Genomic DNA, 16,854 nt, shown 5'->3' with positions numbered 1-16,854 from the left:
AATGCCAGCTGCATGGTGTGAGAGCACAGGTCCCACTTTGTTTCATAAACACCTGGTATCACACCACAGACAAAAGCACCACAGACACAAGCTGGTGTTTTTCTTCCCTGAGGTTATTGCAAGGAAAAGGACCGTTACGGCACATGACGTGCTTCAGATCATAGCCAGGCCTCTTGAAAATAAACCAGAGCAAGTCTGGAAAATGCAACATGAAATCCAAACACCCAATGTTGACTCATTTTGGGTGGAATCAACAGGGATGCCACAGCTGCAAGAGCCAGGGGAATCCCTCTGAACTGAGCCACACGTTACGGGAACAGTTTGCAAGGAGTACCAAGGGTACCTGCATGTTCAACATCTAAGTTACCAATCAGTACCTGCTTTTAATAGACACTGCAATTTCTCGGCTTTACTGAGCCACGTGAGACAGAGAAGGATGTGGGATGGGAGGAGGAGAGAAATGAGTTATTCTGGGGGGAAAAACCTAACTCTGACAACCTAGTCCAGTTTTCTGGTGAAAGCAGTCAGCTCTATAAAAATGCTATTACAGCTGAGGCCTCCCATGTGCACGATTAGTATGTCAGCTCTTCAGGGGCACAAATTCTGATCCTCACCCAAACAGGCTGCTCCTACAGCTCTGGTGCTACCACCAGCATTGTATGTGCACAAGAGGTGCTCCAGCAGTCAGGCTTTCCGCACACACACTTCTTGGAAAGTATCTTTTGAGAAATGGGACCCACCTGAGCACTGTTATCTCAGCAACACATCCGTCCGCCTAACAAACATGCATGCCTGCTGACCCCGTGCCCTCCGTTCAGGCACAGCACTGCAGCGCGAGTGCTGGCTCCTAGAAGCACCCCCAGACCCTATGGGGCAAAGAGGCCCTCTGACAGCCCCAGACACTCGTTTGAAAGCTAAAATTAACACCGCTAGAGCAAGAATAGCAGCGCTGCACTCATAACACATCCATCCAAAACAACCGTCCCTCCACGAGGGCAGAGGCAAGCCAGGGGTCAGCTGTTCCCGTGGGCTCTGACCTCACACCACCCATAGCCCAGCCCTGCTCCCTGCCACACGTGGGTTTGTAATGCCCCATACTGCCTATTCTTAGAACATACTTTCCAGAGAATCTCAGGAACAGGGCTCAGCCTTCCCCCACCCCTTCTAGAGCTGCCCCAGCACGGGAGCACCCAGCTCCTTGGAACGAAGCACAGTTGTGCCAGCAGAGATCCAGCCCTGGTCTGCACACCCAAAGCCAGGTGACCTGCAAGGCAAGGCACAGAGCAATGAATCACAAGGAAAGAAAACACTGTGCTAAAAATAGCGAACCAAGCAGTGTATGGAAAATAAATGTTTTTATCCAGTTGAAGCCCAAGGTCCTCCACCAGCTCTTCTGTACTTTGTGCAAAACAATTCACATAAGCAAAGAGAGATGAAGAAATGCAAGCTTAGATCCTCCTCAATGACTTACAAATTACATTTAATCAACAGTATGCAGCCCAGGAAAAAGCACTGAGTATGAAACCAGAAGAGAACATACTAATTTACAAACTAAATATTCAGTTAAACCTAAAACAGAAAATGCCAAAGTTACTCTTTCAGGGGAACTTGGCACAAGTTGTCTTCGGTTCAGAAATGCTGTAGAGTCACTGTCATCAACACATCAGTGACATGCAAGCTCTGCCCAGCTGCCACTTCATCAGACACAAGCACCTGGATGCTCCAGCTGAGCATCAGAACAAAAGAGCCCCATAAGAGTCACCAACCCCAAGTATGCAGCAGCCACTTTTCTTTGACCAGAAGATCACATGGACATTTACTGATACAAATCCATAAAGAAAATAAGTTTCATTATTTTCAAGCCACCACAACACACAGCTTTGTTGTTCAGAGAGGATGCTTTTAAAGAAGAGATAAAGAATTAAGTGCTTTGCAGAGGTGGATTTCACAGCCACCCACCACCCTTCCCTTGATGTGCAGAAAGGGACCTCCCTGGATCTCACTGCACCCAGCCCACTTCTCCACTGTGTGCATTTGACAGCAGCATAAAAGCCCTGGAGTTCCTCAGATAGGAACTGTGTGACATGAGGGCATGAAGCTGGAAGCCTGGGCTCTGGCTGAGCACACTGTGGGAGCACCCCAGGGCCATCAGTGCCCATCCTTCCCATGGGACACACCACTGGAGACAAATGTGCAGAAGACAGAAAAGATTGTGCCTCACCAGCAACCAGCCTCAAGAGGAAGGTACGCCTGGCTGGTGCCTCACAGGAAACCATATTTTCCTGTTGTCTTTTTTGATTCTCAATATACCTTGTTGAGTTTTTCTGCTGAAATCTTTCCAGAGAATCTCAGGAACAGGGCTCAGCCTTCCCCCACCCCTTCTAGAGCTGCCCCAGCACGGGAGCACCAAGCTAGGTCTAAGTATTTTGAGGAACAGAGTTTGGATTCTTCTTTCTGGTACCACAGAAGTGCCTGATAATGCAAGGCACAGTCTTTTTTTTGCCTAAATGTACAGCATTTATGTAAATAAGAAACAGGTCAAAGTCAACAGCCAAAAAACCCAAGATTTTTCCATGGCTTGACAACATTCCTGTTGTCTCCCACTCACTGTAACAGTCAACTTGGTGCCAATTAGGCTGACATTAGCTTCCTTCTCAGATGTGTTAGCTTCAAGACCATCAATTACCTGCACTTCCCTCCCTCCCACGTTAGCCCCAGATGGGAAGCACACACTGCAAAACAATGCTGAGACCAGTTTACCTGTCCCATCAGTATCATCCTTTGTTTCCTTACAAACCTCTCTTGGAAGCTATTGATTTCCTTGTTAGATACTTGCATAAGGTCCAAGGTGAGGACAATCTTTTGTTCCACATTTGTTCAATGCATAGCAAAACAGGGCCCTGGAACCTGAATCGAACTCTTCATTTGTATCACAGAAAACCAACACTAATCACCAGGTCAGAATTCCAGGAATTTGCTTCCCTTCTCTCTAGAAGCAATACTGTGCCTGAAGAATTCTTCGATCCATCACGGTAAGCAACCAGCAACAGGAGAAACTCTGGCAATACAGTCTGAGAATACCCTTGCTTGTACATAAAGGGCTTTCTTCATTCTATAAAGAAGCCACTAGCACAGTGTAAGACCTGCAGCCATAAACAGATCTCAGAAACAGCAGCAGCAGCTGAAGAAACTGTTCTCAAGAGCACTGATAAAACAGGCTTACAATGAGTTGTTTATGCTGTATGAGAAATGACTCACATTCAGGAGCATTCCCAGATCTTGGCCATGGCCTTCCCAGGGGAACAAACTAAAACCTGCTTTGGAAGCACTTTTCTGCAGTGGTCTCAGTGCCATGAAGTTTAGCCTGCACAAATGCCTTTTCAGGTGTCCTGTCCTAAGGAGAGGTCATGAACTTTCTATTTCCAATTTAAGCACAGCACTTGTAGCAATGTTTCCCCAGAATGCTCTTCTGGTCTTTAATAATTTTGCCCCACCAGAGGAGCAGAGCTTCCACCTCCTATGTGGCCACAGACAAAAAGCCACATCCACCCCATGAGCTTCAGGCCTACCTTGCTTCTCTGCACCACACCGAAAACCTCCTCTTCCTCCACACCTTCCCCCTTGCAACACTCTCCCTATAGCAACAGGTAATTTTCATGCTAGGTTAAATGAAAAGGATTCAGGTGGATCTGCTCAGACTATTTCATGTTTAAACATATGCGTTAACTGACAGGCTTCTCAAAATGTACAGTACCTCAGATGTTTTTTAGAAAGATCTTATAGGAACAAAAATACGCAAGCTCTCTAGGAATTCAGATACACATTCTTTTAGTTTATGTTTTCTCCTCCAGCTGCTCTGCTTTGCCTTTTAAATGTATTTTAAAGTCGTAAAACCAACAAGTCATCTTTGGTTCCAAAAACTTTGCTAAAACTGGAAAAATGTGTTAGTTGCCATGGGAACAGCGAGGAGTCGCTGGGTCAGGATGCAGGGAACTTCTCTTGTTCTGCATCAGAAGTTCAGCCATCTGTTATTAACTATTTAACAACAGTCTTGCTCATTATCGCTGGAACCTGCTATTTAAGTTTGCAGAATCAATCACCCCACCTTCAGCCCTTAGTAAACTCCTAATTAAAGTGAAAATTCATCTGAGAGATAGGTTTTCTTCCAGGTAGAATGATCACCAGACTTGGCTCGCTGGTCAATATTCTCCTTTCTCACCAAGGAAAAGGCACACACTTATGCAGACACCACCATCTGGAAGAAGCAGCTTTCTTCTCATAAGGCATCAATATGGAAAGATGGCAGATGACACGGCTGAACTGCAAGACACGCTGTACTCCTCCCATTTAAGCATACCCACTGATAATGAATTCCACACCATTGCTTGATCTTCTGTATCTCACCTTCCCAGAAGAAACGTGGTTTTTAAATTTTACTCCAGAACATGAACAGCATAGACTCAACAGTGTGTTACTAGCCAGGAAATATTGCCTCGTATCCCCAGAGAGAATATGAAATATACTCATCTACTAGCTCTGTACACTAAGAAAACAAAAACTTAGTTATCATACTTGCAAGCTCACCATTTGGTACTTGAAATCTTTTACCTTGACCTCAGTATCTTCATTCAAACCTGTGACCTAAAGCAGAGCACTGACTTAGTGCTGGGACAGCTGGTCACGCTGGCTGCTCTTCACTCATCCTGCTCTCACAAGGAAGTGCGAGGCTACACACTGCCAAAAAGGAACAGCATGACTGTTTTTCTTCTACAGTTCCCAAAACTACTCAACAGAAAACAATAAGATCAGTACTACTAAGAACATCTAACAGGCCATTGGCAGGAAGCCCTTGTTTGTCACTTAACAAGGAAGCACTGCATCATATATACTAAAGCATTCTGTTCAAAGGTACAGCCAGTAAAGGTCAGACCCCTAAAATTATAAAGTGATGGACAAAAAAAGGTATTGATGTGGGAATATGGAAAGAGCATTGCAGAGCATCACAAGACCAAATCACTCATCTGAATAATAACACAATATTTTCCAGTCTTGTCTTGGATGACATGCACACCACCAGCCTGCTATATGCATGGGCAATTTCACAGCAGCAGGAACTGTAGCAGAGAGCTGTGGTAAAGATGCCTCTTCTGTCCCTTCTGAGATGAGGGATTTGGTAGAGAGCACTACACACACAAAGGACAGATCTGGTATAATGCAAAAGCTTAGAAACTCATGTGATACTGCACGAAAAGCAGAAAACAGATCTTTCCTTACTTCTGGTTCCAAAGAGGAAGAGGCAATCAAACAGTCCAGAGTGTGTAAAAAGCTTTTTTCTTTGTCCATGTTCAGGAAATGTATCCACTCAGCTTCACATGGGAGGGCTCCACATTACACCCAGGGCAGCTCCCTGACTATCCAACCCCGCCAGCTCCACACATTTGGTTCAAGTCCAAGAAACTATCCAAACACGGATGGCACATCTAATCCCAAGATAAATACGGGCACACTGAGGAAGAATTGTTAGGCATAGTTCTGTCTGCATGTGAGGCACTTACTAATGCTGCTGAGCTGCTTTTTTATTTTCCTCCCCAGAATACCTGAAAAACAAGAAAGTGAGAAACAAACCAAACAGTGCAAATGCACTGCTAATAACAAGGCTTTAAAAGAATGTTTATGAGGAAAGGAGATAGAAACACGCAAGAACTCAAGAATTTTATTTGAATGGACAACACATGAAACATTAGATACGCAGAATGCGGGCTGAGCAGGAGATGGTACCCTCAGAACTTTATTAGGACCATCAAGTCAGAGGGAAGTCACTGGCCTGAAGCTCAAGCAGCACTGCTGCTAGAACAGAACTAGCTGTAGAGGTACTTTATAAAAACACCAAGCAAAAGCCACACACAAAAACCAGAAGGCTTGTTAGAAAACGTGCTCAGGTGAGGAGTGTAGATAGTGAATCCAATTATTTTGTCTGAAATAAAGAAAAAGACAAAACAAACCCACAGGAAACCATTTTCACAACACACAAAATCTGACCTGTAGAGCTGCCGTTCCTTTCTGCATTCATCTTCTCTTTACGCTTTACTCCATCTCACAGACTCTTTGATGTTACAGCCTGCTCGCTGCCATCTCGGCGGTGGGTAACGTATCTCGAGGAGCTCTGTCAGAACATGTCTGACCACCCCAAATCCTCCCCCTAGCTAGTGGGGCTGCCCTCAGTTTCAGGAGTGTCTTTCTGTACTTGTAGTCCGGGTTACACAGAGTACGGAGCAGAGGGAAAGAAGCAAGGCCAGCAGGCCAAAGGCAGGCACTGCTTCTTCATCAGAAAGGCAAGAAGCTTGGAAAGAACAGAGATGAAACTGGTGGTGAAGTAGCACGGAGCTCCTCAGGTAACTTTTCCAGCTATTAACCTTCACCTACAAGGCCTGCCCTTAAGTGGTTAAACAGTAACCTGCAAAAGTAAAAAAGTTACAAAGAGACAATATACACTTCTCATTTGAAAAATGTCTGGGAGAGCAGCCAAGCCCATAAAATTGTTTTTAAGCTTTATTTAGGGGGATAACCGGGAAGTTACAGCTCTCGCAGGCTGTGCAGGGGACTGCTCAGTTTAAAATGGACACCAGAGCCTATGACTGATTTCTGAGTGCACTGAAGAGAAGGTTTTGGTGGTCTTAGAACTGGTTATACAGCACAACTCAGCTACCGACACAACTAAGTCATGCTACGGAGCTTGAGTGGTCTTCCGATACCCAAAAGAACTAAATGCTGCAGAGCACCAAAACGGAAAGGCTTCATAGAATGTTGCACTCTCCTAAAACAGTCATTTTCTACAGAGGTGCAAAACGGCACACATTAGATCAACACATTTCAAATGCAAAATAACACAACAATAGTGAAACTTCCCCTTATCTTCTCCAAAATCCCTCACTAGTACTTAGGGCCACGTCTGAGTGATCCAAAACCCCATTCCCATGCACAACACCTGAACCCCACATCCTGTGCCAGGAGAGAAACACCTGAGCTCAGCCTGTGCTCTTGGTGGGAATGCAGGCACACAACGAGCCCCAGCATCTCTAGGGAAGGCATTTGAAATGAAAACGAACGAGCCATTCTCAATATAGCGTAGGATTAGGTATGTTATTTAATTTCCTTTATCCATAGCCTAGAGTTGAGCAGCCAGTAAGTAGCTAACTGAAAATACATGTTCTTAGCTGCCCCCAACACTGACACATCTGCATCAGCTCCGTCTGCCCCCAGACAACCAAGCAGCGGCAGAGGACCGATAATGCTTCCATGCATTGTTTCCAGTAGAAAAGAAAACACTGCAAGTTTCCTCCTGCTGGAGGAGAGAAAAAAGGACGTGACCTCGGAGGCACGGTAGGGCAGGGCAGGGCAGGGCAGAAACCCAGCCGGGCCGCGGGTAGCTCGGTCCCCCCCAGCGAGGAAGCGGCGGCCACAGCTGGCAAGCCGACCGCCACAGCTGGCAGGCCCGGCACCAGCCGCCTCGCTCCGCCGCTCCGAGCGCACCCCTGGCGCACGGCTCCGACTCGGGCCCGCCGAGCCGGCTTTCCGCCCGTCCCTTCCTTCCGACCGAAGCTCTCGGTGGGCTCCGGCACAAAGCGGCGCGGGGTCAACTTGTCGCAGGCGGTCCCGCAGCTCCCGGCCGCCCCGCTCGCACAGCCCCGGCCCCGCAGCCCGCCCGCCGAGCCGAGCCCCGGCGCTCCGTACGCACCTGGGCCGCACGGCGCTCTGTCCATACCGGCCGCCAACCACCGCGGGGGCGCGCAGCGGGGCGCGCGGCCGGCGGGCAGAGTAGGGGCGCGCATAGCAACAGCAGCGGGCGCGGATTGGCCCCGGCCGCGCCGGCCCCCTGGCAGCGGGCGGCTCCTCCGCCGCTCGGCCGCGGATTGCGGGGGGGGCGAAGGCAGGAGGTACAAAGCGCGCACGCGGCGCCGGGTCGGGAGCGTGCCCGCTGCATGCAGCGCTGCGAGGCGGAGGCTGCGGGGCACTGAGCCGTCGGTGTCAGCTCTCGGTCCTTTCTGTCGGCCCACTGCCCCCAGCCAACACGTAGGAGTTCTCATATGAGAAGTTCCATTCCCCAGAAGAATGCCTCGAAGCGTGCCGCTGGCGGGAGAGGAGCACCAGGTGCATATGGGAACAGGGCAAAGATTGCATGACCAAGCACAAACACACTAATACAGAGATACACACAGAACTTTATCCTAAGCTGCACATGACACCATCAGAAAGCGTCTGCACTTAGCACACCAATAATACCCTTACCATTCTAATGCTGTGCAAAACAAGCGGCAGCAAGCCAGTGAAGGGCCTGTGTGTTAACCCTCCCTCCACCACATCAGGACAATGCTCACTAAAACTGAAAGACACGGGGCCTCAGCAAGAACCTCATCCCAATGCAAGCTTCAGGAATTGGTAACCCCTGCATTTCACACGGCTGGGAAGCCCAGCCAAGGGTGGTTCAGCTACACAGCACATCAGTGATGGATTGATTCCAGGCACTCAGCATAGACATAACTGTGCTAGCCCTCACGACAGAGCTCTGGGCCCTTAGAGGACACCCATTAACAGCTGGACCAGAGCTCAGCCAGAGCTTCAGCCCTCCCCATCCCACCCAGGACACAACTGCAAGGCCCCTGTGGCTCTGAGCATAAATGACTTCAAGGCACCTCACGTTTACACAGGCCCAGTCGCAGAAACAAAGCTAAAACAAAAGCACACTCCCACCAGCACTGCCCCTGTGCTGCGGCTGAACCTCCCAAGTTCCCATCCAGCCACAAAATTCCAACAGCACAGTGTTTCAGCTTGCTTTGTTATTGGGTGGATGTTGGTCCCCTTTCCACACCCACATTCAGCCCCTGGATGAGCTCCTCAGCCATGGCACCCCCTGCTTCTGCCCTTTCTGACACTGATTTGCCACTACTGCTCTACAGAGCACCTACAGAAGCTGAAAGCAGATGCTAATATTTTCACCACGATTTTAGAAGGAAAAAATCTTAACATGTCGTAAAGCTGCTGAAAATTTCACAGGAGAAGCTTAGCTGAGGATGAGCTAAGCCAGCTTATAAAAATTATCCAACAACATTCGCAGACCTGAAGGCCATAATACATTCTCAAATGAGGACGGGATGAAAGAGCATACTATGCCTATCAAGCATCACCACTTAACCTTTTCTAATTGATCCACTATCTTTTCTCACAGAAACTCTTTACAATCAGTAAAACTACTCACTGGAAATGACCAAAGGTAGAAGGAAAATGGCCAATTTTAACAAACTTCATCACTCAATGTAAGTTATGGCACGTGTATTTCAGCAGTTCTTCTCTGTTTGCCTTCAACCTTTTCCCCTTCACATTCCTCAGCCTTACAGCCCCATTTACTTGTGCAGATGGACTTGAGCACCTCACACTCTTGCAAACTTGATCTCCAATTTAAAACTTTGCTAGCATTATGAAACTTTTATCCCATTTCAGCTTCATCAACTGGCTACTTGGTTATATTCATTCACTTTCTAACAGCACACACATTATTAAGACGCGTTTTCCATACCTTCCTTCATTAGTGCTGAAGGCCTTTCTGCCCTAACACCTGGCAGTGAATACTCCAGTTCTCCAGATACTTTCTGTTTCTCACAGCCTCTTTGTGGTAAGCAAAATGCCTTCATCCATTTGAATAACACACAATTCAAAAGGGAGAAGCTGAAATTCCCCCTCAAAATAAAGCAAAACAAAGCCACACTTCATTAAAAGGCATCTTGAAGTGGGAAAGTCTGCATAGGAAATTGCTTAAAGAATCTTAAAAAAATACACAAGGGAAAAAAGAGCTTGACTTTTGAGCAGTATGAGAGCTGTTGCTAATCTCCTTGCATTTTCAGTTCATATTGATCTTTTGTCTCTATTCAGTTCCTATCAGTAGGAAACTCCCTCCCCTTTACTCCATATCAGAGTATTTACTGAAGTTGTTCTCTTCCTGATCCATCTGTTCTCTTCCCCCTTGCCCCCAGTTCAAGCTACTTGATAAGAATTAAAAGCCCAACTAAGAGCTGTGATAAAAAAAGGGCAAGCAAATAGGATGGCTTCCTGCAGCTGTCTTATAAATGCTCACTGGTAACACAGGCAGAAACACACTGATACCTGCAACTCAGGGGGTGGGACTCGATGATCTCCAGAGGTCCCTTTCAACCCCTACAATTCTGTGATTCCGTGACTCCACACAAGTCCTAGGGGAGAATCAACCCAGCACATCCATGTTAATGTGCAATTATGTCAGTGACTACTTGCCACAAACATTTACCTAGATGTTACTCTTCACCACCCTCCATTCCTTCAGCTTCTCACTCCTGCAGCTAAACCTTTCTGCCAAACTTGTTGGCCTGTTTGGAAGCGTGAGCTTAAACCAGGGCTTCAGTGAGGTCATCTGGTCAGTGCCATAGTGGGGAGCCAGAAGCACAACACCTGTTTGGGAAGAAAGAAGGGCTCCCACTGCTTAGCAACAGGAGTGCACTGGACACGCAGATCTTCCTGAACCTCTCCTTCCCCAACCCCAGCACCCATGCTGGCATGCTGCCTTGCCATCTCCCACAGCAGCACTGACCATACTGTGAGTGCAAGCTAATAACAGCTTCAGCTCTTTACCTTTCTTTCTGCCCTTCCTTCCCCACTATAGCTACTAGCAAGATGACACTTGAACAGCAGCTTCAGAAAGGATTTTCATTTGTTGCAGCATCAGGAGCTATGAAACGTGCTCTAGAAATCTTGAAGAGTTACCACTGGGCAAAAGAAATCCCTGTGTGCACAGCACCTGTAACAGGTTGCCCTAGCATAAACAGTCAGCTTCATCTCACTTCAGAAGCTCGTGGTCTAAAATGGGCCTCCTTACCCATTGCTGGCTCCAGCAAACATAATGGGAAAAAATCCTCAACTTCACAGGGTGCAGAATGTGAGAGATGACGTGTCTCATGCGCAAGCAGAGAGGCCTTACTTCAGATAAGTTCTCTTTAGTTCAAAAGGACATTTATAATCGTACCTCAGAAGAAAACCTGGTTGTGCACTTGTAGCCATATGCATCCCATCCTGGAAGGGACAAGCAGAGAATGAACGTGAAGTCTTCCAAAGCCTAACTGCATCTGCATTCTCCCAGGCTTACAGACAAGCTTTACTGCCTATTCACACATGAAGATTTCGTATGCAGTGGTTCCAGGGCAACCGTGCAGTTGTATGTGCATATCTAAGACATCATAAACTTAAGAATAATAAAACATTCTGCATAAATATTAAATATAAATGACCTGCAGAGGATTTAACATCACCTTGAAAGACAATATGAGACATCCTTAACATCTAAAGAGAATACTTTCTAAGTATCATATCAGGACAAATTATTTATTAAAGCTGTAATATTGTAGACAAACTAGAAGACCTAATTGACTAAAAGAGCTGCTAGTAACTGTTTGACCAGTATCTGAAACTTGCTGCTGTTCAAATGAAAGGCTGTGTCTGTTTAACCACCAGTTAACAGTTGCTATTGGCAAACGTTCATCAAAATAACAAAGAAACTTTTTATAAACAGTGAAGAAGGACTTGCCTTGCCACTGTATGTAGGTACACCTTGTGGAACAGGAAAGTAAGCCTTAATATAAGCAGGTATTAGGAACTAAAATGTAATGTTTTCTAACTTCACACGAGTATCCCTAGATTATTTTTTGAAGAAAGAAAAAGGTTAAACACTTAAAAGCTAAGAACTTTTCTAATTTCTATTTTTATTTTTAGCAGAATCTAGCCTAGCATATACTCACACATCATAGGGGCAAGGACAGGGTCGTACGGAAAGACTCTAGGCTCTCCTCTCAGCTAACAGGAGAAAGGCTAACATACCTGTTCATTCACCCCGACCCACTGTGCCTGCACATTACATGCTACCAGGATAAATCTGTTCACCAGAAAGGTTAGGGCGAGATGGCTTCATGCCCCAAACAGAACCCAAGCGTAATGCCCTGACCACCTGGCAGCACGGTTTGTTTATTTGTTTTATCCTGAACAGTTTTAGTTTCTTTTCAAGAATAAGCTGTTTTATTTGAAAGTAACCTAAATAGGAAAAGCAGGCACATACCCACCCCTGCTTCCTGCCCAGCTCGTGGTGCTCAGGACGTGCCAGAGCACAGCACAGCTGCTCAGCTTCCTCGGGGGCCAGGAAGCAGCGTCAGCCAGCTCACCTCCACCCCACCTGCACTCACCTGTGGCAGCTGAACCAGAAGCATGGCTGAGACGCTTTGGGGATGACAGCTCTGCTGAACAGGAAGTACCTCATTTCCACTTCATTACTTTGTTTACTGGCTGCATCACTTCACCACTAGAAAATGTGCCTGGTGACATTTCCCCAAGAAGATATAAAATTGAAGCTTCTCTATCACAACACAATACAGAGCTCTAAAATACTACTCCACAGAGTTAATACTGGCTGTAGAAATAAGTCTGCTTCTTTAAAGCTGATGACCTGACTCGACCTCCTGACCTAACCACCAGCTCCACCACCCTGACCACGCAGTCCAGCTCAAAGCCCTTACACCTCTGCATGTGCCCCACGTTCCTTCTGCAATTCTGAGAAAGAACATTCAAATCAACTTCTCAATGTATTTTCTCTTCCAGCGCTCCTCACAGATAAATCCAGAACTCCATCAGATACATTTCCAACAGGAAGTAGCAAGCAGACTTCAGTATAATCAGAGTGAGCTCTTCCCATAGCAAATCACCCAACGAGGCAAAGACAGTCTGCCCAGATTGCTACAAACAGCGCCAGAGGCACATACGTGAGTTTGACTTGCAAAAAAGGAAGGAGAAAAGGCAATGTTCAGACTGACTGCTCCTTTCTTGCACAGAGAATGCCATTAACCCTCAATCAGGATAGTCTCAAGGAGGGAAGCGATGCCTCAGAAAGTACGAGCCAACTGCGCTCTGCTTGATTTATAAGTGTAACATAGAACAGTTTCTACACAAAGAAAACATAGCATGCAAAGAAACAAAGCAAGGTAATAAGTAAGAAAAGACTAGAATAAGGTGATTAAAACCAGCCACGAGGAACTGAAAGACAAACAAGCCTGTCCTTCTGTAACTGATCATTCCTGCAGGGCTGAGGGCGGCGGGGAGCAGCAGCTCAGAGCTCTGCAGTCCGTAGCAAGGACTTGTTGATGTTGTGTGACATTCCCACAGTCAAATACCGCTGCGCTGTAGATTCATCTAAACCACAAGATTTTTTCCAGTTGTGCACCAAGCGTACTCTAAGAGAACAAAACAAGCCATCCGAGTTTGGCAGTATGCTATCACCCTGACATTATGCAATGTTTTCATTAAGTCCGATGGTGAAACAGTGTGTTTATACAGTCTATGAACAAAGCTGAACTGGAAGAATCTGTGAGCACTCTGCTGTGAATTCTGGTTCTGTCCTCCAAGCTCAATAAACAGGCAAAGCGATCCGAAGTCATTAGACTGAAGTTCAATAGAAGCAAGAGCACAGCTTCGTACTTGAGAAAGGAAACAGAGATCCAAACACGCAATGCAAAGCAGCTGACTCGGCAGCTGTGCTGCACAAACCAAACCGTGATGCTATCATGGATCAAAGCCCGGTAAGCTGATATGTTGTTACTGCAGAAAGACAAAAAACTCCAACATCACTCCAAAAACACAGTCAAAGACAGATCCTTCTTTTCACTGGCACTGGTGAAGCCTCAACAAAAGAAACTGCCATATTTTAAGATGCATGATTAACACTTTGCTTTAAATGGCAGCATTTGGAGCTATTTCCATGACCATGCTCAGAGCAGCCACTGCCCTAGCTGCCTGAGGGCCCTGTGGCATGTCCTGCCATGCCCTGTGCCTTTGCAGCCAAGGAAGAAGCCTGCACTCCTTGTGCTCTCAAAGCCATCACCACACAGCACAGCTCCCCAGGTCTGCCTTACAGCTCCCCACACCCCCATTTCTCCATGCTGTTATCACAGCAACTTTCAAACATCCCTTATACCAAGCAGATGAATTTACCGTTGGGCCAGATTCCTTTTCTTCACAAAAATAACCCTCCTTCCTTTCATTTCTGTTCATGCCTCCCATCTCCTCGAGTGGAAACAATCTATAGCATTTTTCCAAGAAAAGATGTGGCCACAATGCTTAGTTCCCCCTTCCTTCCCAGTACCACCCATCTCCACTGGTGATAATGAGGCGTTTATGAGCAGTACCACAGAAAAAGCTGTGCCTCCTCCCAGCACGTCCAGGCATTGCAATCAAAAAAAACCAGTTCACTGCTCCAAGTGAATTCTGATATAACTACTCACGCAAACAAACAAAAAACCCAAGCAACGTCAAGCCTTTCCAGGTCAGCTTCCTTCCTTGTCCTTGGGCCACAGTCCTCGCAGTGCCTCCAAGGCCTGCAGGAAAGCATGCACCGCAGGCAGAAAGCTCTGCCTCCCCCTGCCCTCTGCTATTAATTCACCACGACTGGAAGCAGGTGACTGCACACTTGACTGCCTGTATCCCGCGGTGCAGCTGCTACGCAGAACGCAGCACGTGTGAACACGTGCACAATTTGTGCCTCCATGAGCCCTGCGTGGCACTGAGGCAGCACTGCCACAGCCCCCTTTGTGCACGGTCCGGCTCTACAGCAGCACGCACAGCTCAGCTGCAGGCGCTTACGAGGGCTGGAAGTGCTTCCAGTGCTTGCCAGGAAGCTTCCAGGGGGAGGGGAAAAACAAGCCACGGCAATTTGCTGCCTTTATAATTTTGCTTCCCTCCGTGCCAGGATGGTTACAAAAGGCATCATGCGGCAACTAAAGCTGTTTTCATTGCTTTAACGTTTTCTGTCTAAAAATAAATAAATAAATGAAATAAGTCAAAGAACAGAACAAAAGTCACACAGAGGTTCTGGGTTGCTGGAGCAGAACATTTTAAAGCTGGGATTTTATTTGATTTTGAAGATTTTTTCCATCTCAACAAAAGATAGTTTCCAAACACCAGCGTTTGACATTAAAACCCAACGAGTTCCTGAGCACAGCCTGCTTTGCTGCAGTCAGTCACGTGAAGGCCTAAGCAATTAGGAAACAAAAGCAAAGAGAAAAGCCTATTTCAACACCCTCAGTATTTAAATCACGTTACCGTATGCAATACACTGAAGATCAGTTTTGTACCACACACGTGCTCTTGTCACAGCATATAATTACTACAACTTATACATGCATCAACTCCACCTGACAGCGGTCACTGGTACGGTGTCTCTATTAGCAAACATGTCATTAACAAACCTGATTAAGATGGGTACGTCACATAAGCGTTAGTGTTTAAGAGAGAGATATCTGAGCTATATTGTTTCTCAGAACACCAAAGCAATTATAACACCAGGCAAACAATAGAATCATCAAAGCTTTAAGAAACCCAAGTACCTACACAAAGCTTTATTTTAATTAACGTTCACAATTACACGGCGAGCAGTCACAAATACTTATTTTTTTAGTAATCTTGCTTTACCCAGCAGGAATCAATAGCAGCTCTGGTGCAGTCCAAAATAGCAGCCATGCCCCATTTCCAACTCTAGGGGCACCAGCAGCTGTTGCAGCACCGCAAGGAGCCGAATTGCTATAAACACGCAGGCAGACGGCAAGCTATTTTTCTGTCCGACCAGATGTCAGTGAGCAAAGCAAGGTCAGCGAGCAAGCAAGCGCGGAACAAACAGCATTTCAGCGCGCTTGTTATGCCGCAGCTGCTTCGGGAGCGGACCTCAGACAGCTGTCAGACCCAGAGCAAGCATCCAGGTGTAAGCCCTGGTCGCTCTCAGGGCGTTCTTGGGGGGATCCTTCGCCGACTGCGTGCCCGTGCAGGCGCTGCCAGCCGCCTGCTTTCTTTGCCCGGCTGTCGCTCAGCTCCGCGGCTGCGCCCGACACGGGGAGCGCACCGTGCCCATCACCCGGAGCTCCCGAAGGCGTCTGCCGCTTCTCCCCGGGGCACGGCGGGGCCGGGCTGCCTCCCATCCCCCGAACGGGGCGGGAGGGGCCGAGGACGCCGAGCGGCGACACCGAAACAAAGCAGCGATCCGCTGCTAATTCCACAGACAAACACACAACGTTACATCACGACAAAGCGCTTACCTCGTTCCGGCTTCATTTTCCCTGCTTCTTCAGAGCTCCGAGAAGAGCCCGCACGCCGGCGCAGTTCGCCAGGAAGAGATCTGGCGCCGGGCTCCGGCAGCGCCGCTTCGTGTCAAAGCAACGGACGGTCCGTGCGCGGCCCGGACTGCGATGGGCCCCGCCGGCAGCCGGGCCCGGATAGCCGCGCTGGGCTGAGCCGAGCTGGGCCCGCCTCCCGCCGGGTGTCCTCCCCTGACACGGCGCCGGGCGGGCTATTTATAACCGCCGGGAGCGAGCCCGCAGACGCAGCCGCTTCCCCCAGGCCGAGCGCTCTGAGTCACAGCGCCGAGCTGGGCACCGCCACCTCGCGGATCCCGCCCGTCCCCCGGCCCTTCAGCGGCCCAACGGCGGCGGGGGGCTGCGCGCTCCGCCCGCGGGCCGAGCCCCATGGCCGCGGCCCCCGCCCCGCCTCCGCCCCGCCGGGCGCCGCCCTCCCCCCGCCCCGCGGGGCACGAACATCACAGCCCGCCCGGCACGGCGGGGGAAATCACCTCGCCCGGCCGCGGGCAAAGGCGGCGCGGAAACCGCGCGGCGAACCCCGACCCCGGCCCGCCCCACACCGCACTCATCCCGCCTGGGCCCCGCCGCCCGCGCCACGTGACCCGCGGCAGCCAATCGGCCGCGCCCACTTCCGCCCGCCGAGCGCCCCGGTTGCCGTGGCAACGGGGCC

General features: G+C 48.4%; 1 protein-coding gene across 8 annotated transcripts in view; it reads right to left on the bottom strand.

The window, feature by feature from the left end:
* ATOSA (atos homolog A) overlaps window positions 1-16,621 on the bottom strand; it is a 41,945-nt gene extending 25,324 nt beyond the window's left edge. For 2 of the 8 annotated variants that reach the window (XR_010622029.1, XR_010622031.1), the window contains exon 1: window positions 9,572-10,111. Coding sequence is in view for 4 of the 8 variants with exons in the window: in XM_065733861.1 (XP_065589933.1) it covers window positions 9,572-9,686 (115 nt within the window). In the remaining 4 variants the exon portion in view is untranslated. Of the gene's footprint in view, window positions 1-6,039; window positions 6,455-7,735; window positions 7,764-9,571; window positions 10,112-16,145 lie in introns of those variants that run through there. The other 6 variants (XM_065733863.1, XR_010622030.1, XM_065733865.1 and 3 more) reach the window with 6 other exon arrangements.
* Between the last annotated feature and the right edge of the window lie 233 nt (window positions 16,622-16,854).

Source organism: Cyrtonyx montezumae, unplaced genomic scaffold (assembly GCF_038088225.1).
Source record: "Cyrtonyx montezumae isolate F1298 unplaced genomic scaffold, pur_monq_1.0 scaffold_17, whole genome shotgun sequence".
Taxonomy (NCBI): domain Eukaryota; kingdom Metazoa; phylum Chordata; class Aves; order Galliformes; family Odontophoridae; genus Cyrtonyx; species Cyrtonyx montezumae.
Note: the sequence above shows the minus strand (reverse complement) of the source record. Positions and strands in the feature narration are given on the sequence as shown.